This window comes from Tupaia chinensis, unplaced genomic scaffold, assembly GCF_000334495.1.
Source record: "Tupaia chinensis unplaced genomic scaffold, TupChi_1.0 Scaffold000527_1, whole genome shotgun sequence".
NCBI classification, from domain to species: domain Eukaryota; kingdom Metazoa; phylum Chordata; class Mammalia; order Scandentia; family Tupaiidae; genus Tupaia; species Tupaia belangeri.
Window position 1 is genome coordinate 3553256 of NW_006160040.1, and position 6045 is coordinate 3559300.

Below are 6045 nucleotides of genomic sequence, written 5' to 3' on the forward strand. Positions count from 1 at the left end.
CTCACTTTCTATCTCTCTGTCTCTCTCTCTCTCTGTCTGGCGAGTGCATGTGCCCTATAGCAAAAACCTTTTAAAAAAAAAAAAAAGAAGTTGCATGGTGTAATGAGTAATGAGAAGGGAAGGAACTGATCAGAGTCATGTGGGGTGTGGGAAAAAAAAAGGAATAGAGACTTAAAGGAAGAATTCTTGCTTTAAAGTATCACTGATATGAGCCAGTCTGTAGCCAGGATGGGATTCAAACCGTGATCAGCTTTGTGGGATTTGGCCTTCTATGTGTAGCACTTAACCAGTGTGCTACAGGGCCAGCCCAACATTGTACAGCTTGAAAGTCAACATCTAAGGGTCAAGAGATGGCACAGGGAACCAGCAGTTAGCGTAATGGCTATGTCGCTGGACTCCCACATAGTCGACCGCGGTTCGTGTCCCGGACCCGGTGGCTTAAAACTCACGCTGGGCGCGTGTGCGTGCGTGCCCAAGATCCCGAGAGGAGAATGGAGGAGAAGGGATTGCGGCGTGACCATTCCCCCTGGGGGGTGATTTCTCGCTTTCTGTCTCTATGTCTCTCTCTGTCTGTCTGGCGAGCGCACACGCCCTACAGTGAAAATCTCTTAAAAAAAAAAAAAAAAAAAAAAGAGATGGCACAGGAGTAATGCAGCTGGACCCCAATGGGAAGGTCCACGGTTTGAGTCCTGCAGAGCTCCTTGGACACAGCAGAGAGGTGTGTACCTGTGACCTGGGCTAGCTGAGGCTGGGGTAGATAGCATAGGATCTTGTTAGGGTGCCTGTCTTTCTCTCTATCATGGGAGAGAGAAATAAATAAAACAAAATATCATCATTATCTTCTCTCCTGCCCATACCCTCTCATATTTTAGATGTCAGCTTTAATCACTGACCACTCTACCCACACTCTAAGTCAACACCCTTGTTATATGCTTTTGTTTTTGTTTGTTTTGCAGCACATAACATCTGGATTAAGCAACTACTAGTATGATATGCTTAATGTCTGTTTCAAACTACAGTACAATTTCTGCTCATTCTTTAGGAACTACCATAGCCTGTAAAGTTTTTGGATGAATGGATAAGAAGCATTACATTTTGTGATCTCTAATGAAAGACACAATTATGTCATGGTATGCTCCAATTTTCTCGTATGTAGCTATGTATCTTTATATATATATGGTTATGTCTAGCTACCTAAATTTTAAACAAATCAAATAGGAAAATAATCTACAAGTTTACCAATTCCAAATTTGAGTGGGTTAAAACATCCTGAAAACCACTCTGGTGATGCTAAACCATTTATATTTTTAAGAATTATTTATATTTAATTTTATTCATAATTATTATTATTATTATTTAATTTGACCAGAGAGAGACAGAGAGAGGGAAAGTCAGAAAGCAAGCCACCAGGTCTGGGACTCAAACTGTGGTTGGCCATGTGGAAGTCCAGTGCCTTAACCACACCACCTGCCAGCTGATGCTAAACAGTTTAATGAATCAATGTCCATATTGTTAAACTAAACTAAAAGAAGAAAGGATGACTCTGAAGAAGAGGAAATCCGTCTTCCATTCAGGTTCCGCAAGTCACTGCATTCTTTCTTTCTATAATTTGTGAGGAGGGTGCGTGTGCTCACCAGGGAGAGACAGAGAGTGGGAGAAAGCACCCTTCCTCCAGTGGGATGTGGTCATGCCACAATCTCATCTCCTCCATTTCTCCATCTTGTCAGGACGTATGGTACCCTCGCATAGACACACCGGTCATGTTTTTCAAGCCAGCAGAACTGGGACTTGAACTGTTCAGTGGGTCCTTCACCACCACCACCACAACACAAGGCCAGCTCGATCACTATAGTCTTTACTCTGAGATAATAAAACTACATGTGGTCTTTGTCCTGGTAGTTCCAAGAGAAAGTGACAAGAATATAGGATTCTTATCAGATATTCTCTAAGAGTTAGCTTGTTATACCACACAAATAGCTAGTTTCTATCTTTAATTTTTGGTTCTCCTTGTTAAATTCCTGTTTTTTCTCAATCATTATCTATGTCCGTTCAACCTAAAGGTGAGAAAGGATACCCTGTTCAAAATTCAGCTTGTAGGTTTTCTCTGATTAACCATCTGCCCCCCTTTGTGACTCCCTCTTTTAACTCAGTATCTCCTTTACCCTTCTGCTCTAAATTACTATTGTGCCATTTATAAGGCACTGATGGTTTTTTTCCTTTCTTAATACAGGTTTATTTCCCCAACTACACTGAGAGTTTGTGGCCTAGACCTTATTCTCTTTTTCCTTGTACATCCTTTTACCACACCATTATTCAAGACCAGTAGGTGCTCGCAACTTACTACGTAAACTGATTGATATGAAAGACTGAGTCTGAGTCCAAGAAAAATACATTACTCTGGAAAAACAATTTCTCCAAAAGACAACTAACTGCTTCAAGTTCACTAAGAAACGTAGAACACATTGTTCATAGATTTGTTGTTACAGACGATGGTGCCAGTCCCACAGCAGTCCATAGCAGCCTGTTAAATCCCTACAGTACCTAAGAACTGCAGAATGCATTTAAGCCAGTGCACCCCATCCATCCAGCTTGACTGAGGAAAGAAAGGGGACAGAGAAAGTATAGTCAGGGGAAGGGTGTTCCTGCCTTTTCACCTCTTCACTCTAATTTCACACTAGGGTGAGGAGACCTGTGTCCCCGAGTTATTGGTAGAATCTGCAGGTCATGAGGGAGAGAAAGGAAGTTTCCACAACGCCCACACTGGAAAGCCTCAAGGCTCCGTGGGGGAAATGATGTGGAAATTCACACACAGACTGGGTGATGCCCGTAAGACTGTGCCACTCGAGTTTGGAGTCACTTTTGTTGTTGTTAGAGGGCAAGTGCACTTGCCTAGAGAAAGCACTCCCTAGTGGGGCATGGTCACACCAGTCTTTTTTCTTCCATCCCTCCATCAAGATTTGCAGCATGCACACATGGGCAGCCTCCATGTTTTTCAATCCACTGCAGCTGGGATTCAACCAGTCACAATGTGGAATTCTGCCCCCAACACTGTAGCCTAACCACTGCCTACAGGGGCCACACCCGGAGTCATTTTTTTAAACCTCTTTCTAATTGTCCAGTATCTACACAAATGAGGAAACTATTTGCCCACTCAAGAGACCAGAGCTTTGCTTCCTGTCTCATTGTCATTCTGTTCACAATAGCACTACCCTTTTTTTTAAAAAACAAGAATTATTTTAACTTTATTTATTCATTTATTTATTTTTTAATTTGACCAGAGAGGAACACAGAGAGAGAGAGAAAGTGAGAAAGGAAGCTGCCAGGTCCGGGACTTGAACCATAGTCAGCCTGTGGGAATCAGAGGCCTTAACCACCATGCCACCTTCCAGCCCCCAGCACTGGTCTTTAGGGTACCCTAAGAACAGCTCACCAACTGCTCAAAACAGAACAATGCTATATTATACTCTTCTTTTGTTGACAGGAGCAAGTCTTAGGTATTTTAGTCACAGTAAGAGATATATTAAGGGGCAGAGTCTTCAAAAAGTTTGTGGAACATGCACATTAGGAAAAAATTATGCATAGACTTAAAAAATATTTGTACCCAAACACGTACCACGTAGTCGACCGCGGTTCGCGTCTCAGACCCGGTGGCTTAAATCTCACGCCGGGCGCGTGTGCGTGCGTGCCCAAGATCCCGAGAGGAGAATGGAGGAGAAGGGATTGCGGCGTGACCATCCCCCCTGGGGGGTGATTTCTCGCTTTCTGTCTCTATGTCTCTCTCTGTCTGTCTGGCGAGCGCACGCGCCCTACAGTGAAAATGTCTTAAAAAAAAAATAAAAGTTTGTGGAACATGCACATTAGGAAAAAATTATGCATAGACTTAAAAAATATTTGTACCCAAACACGTACTTTAATTATACTCTCCCACAAACTTTCTGAACACCCCACATTTAAATCACTTACTCTACTCAATGGAAATACGCCTGGGAATTCTAGTGTGTAGGCCTGATTTATTGTAACTACCTTGAAAACTAGTTCTTTACAGAAAGATTGACCATAGAACTTTCTTAATGTATATAAATCTCCTGTTTATGTAAAATGATAACTTATGATAAATACCATCAGGCTGACTTAAAGCAGGATACAACTGCATGCAAGTTTGTTTTCACTCAAGTCAACTGATTTATAAAGTAATTCTTTCAAAAATAAATTTTTTTAAAGTTTTCCCATTTCTTCCACGAGCAGGAGGGATAGAGTGTTCCCAAAAGAGTCTTGATGCTGCACCCCAGCACTGGCTCCAGCCAGCCCTAGATCACAGGCAAACACGTGCCCAGTGTACTCAGGCAGGTCTCCTGAAATGAACCCAAAACCTTCCCACACAGCTCAGCCCTGCAAAGCATCGCATTTTACTGCTGTGCCACTGACTGGCCTGATTCATTTCTAAGACTGTCCCGTCAATACAAGAGGAATTTTCCCATTCTCAATCCTAATGTTATTCCTCATGTTTTCCCTTTACCAGGAATATCCAGCTCACACCTCATGACTTTCACCAGCCCTGACCTTCTAATACTTTCCAAGTCTAAACTCTATAAAGTACTTAGAAACAAAGACCGTCTTCCTTATCTTTTAAATTAAATCCTTCATAACACTTACCACATGATCAGAAAAGTTTCCAATGCACCAAGAACAGAGTAGACTGTTACATGCCCTAAAATGTTAGCTCTCATTTACAGAGTGTTATCTATGTGCCAGTTTTCTAAGATCTCCTTTTATCTTTTTACTGGTGAGAAGACAGGCACAGAATATAACTAACTTGCCCAAAGAATACTGGTAACAAGCAGAGTGATACTTACTGACCACAGAACTCATTTAATGTATATAAATCTCCTGGCAGACAGACTGTCCTGATCAGGAAGATGGCTCCACTACAGTATTCTTTTATTCGACTGACTGACTGATTACTATAGGGCACCTGCACTTGTAGGAGACAGGAAAAGTGAGAAAGTGACTCCAGGGGGCTTGCCACAGCCAGAAATCTCTCTTCCATTCTCCTCTCCGGATATGTGCCACCGGTACCCCAATCGCAATCAGCCATGTGGGATCCAGCCGCCTTAACCTCCAGGACGTTCTTTCACTCTACAGTATCCCTTTTAATTCCTTCCAGCAGCCACATCGTGCAGGTGGCTATTTTTTTTTTCCCATTTAATAGAGTAAACTAAGGCTCTGAGAAGATAATGAAATCCAAGTTCACACTGCTAGACAGTGGAGGATCCACACACATTGCTGGGTCTACAAGACTCAGCCTCCTAACTACTGCCAGCTACTTTACTCCACTTGTGGTTTGAGGAAAAGGTCCTTTCTAGGAACACCAGGTGGAGATGTGAGGAGCTCCGGCAGCCTGGGACACAGAAGAGGAAGACAGGGTAGGGGAGCAGGACTCCAACTACACCAATATTATCTGCAAATAAAAGGGGTTGCCCAACAACGTTCATGGAGGCAAAAATGCAAACATCAAGCCCTATATTGCCACCTCCTTTTTCTGATGACCCATATTCACAGCCCCAGTCCACCCCCTTTTTCTCGCAGTTGGGGAAACCGAGGCCACCAGGGGGGACCATCATGATGTCCTCCCCATTCCCGACCCTCCACGCCACGGGCCCCGGGTATGCTCCGCTACCCACCCCCACGGCTCGGCTGATGTTGTCCATCTTGACGACGACCTGTTGGAAGAGGAGGTGGCAGGTCTGACAGAGGCGCACGGGCCGGGCGCTGCGCACCAGACACCCTGTCAGCTCCGCACTGCTGTTGGCGAAGTCCAGCAGGCGCTCCCGGCACTCGGGATCCAGTTCTGGCAGGTCCGGGGGCAGAGACAGCGGCCCCAGCCCTCCACCCTGCAGCAGGGACAGGGACAAGTCCTCCACCTCCAGCAACTGCTGCTCCGACAGGAGGTCGTGGAAGACCCTGTGCTGACTGCTGCCCAAAGAGAGCGCGCCCAGAGCCAGTCCCGACCACAGCAGCAGCATCACCAACATCCACGGCAGCCCG

The 6045-nt window shown here is 44.6% G+C and overlaps 1 protein-coding gene across 1 annotated transcript in view; it reads right to left on the reverse strand.

Annotated features, from left to right (window-relative positions):
- The window catches only part of OSTM1 (osteoclastogenesis associated transmembrane protein 1), a gene marked incomplete at its 5' end in the record, with an annotated part of 29355 nt that extends 23312 nt beyond the window's left edge, over positions 1 to 6043 (reverse strand). Inside the window, 1 exon segment of the mRNA XM_014591062.2 lies at positions 5682 to 6043. Coding sequence (XP_014446548.1) covers positions 5682 to 6043 — 362 coding nt within the window.
- Positions 6044 to 6045: the final 2 nt, after the last annotated feature.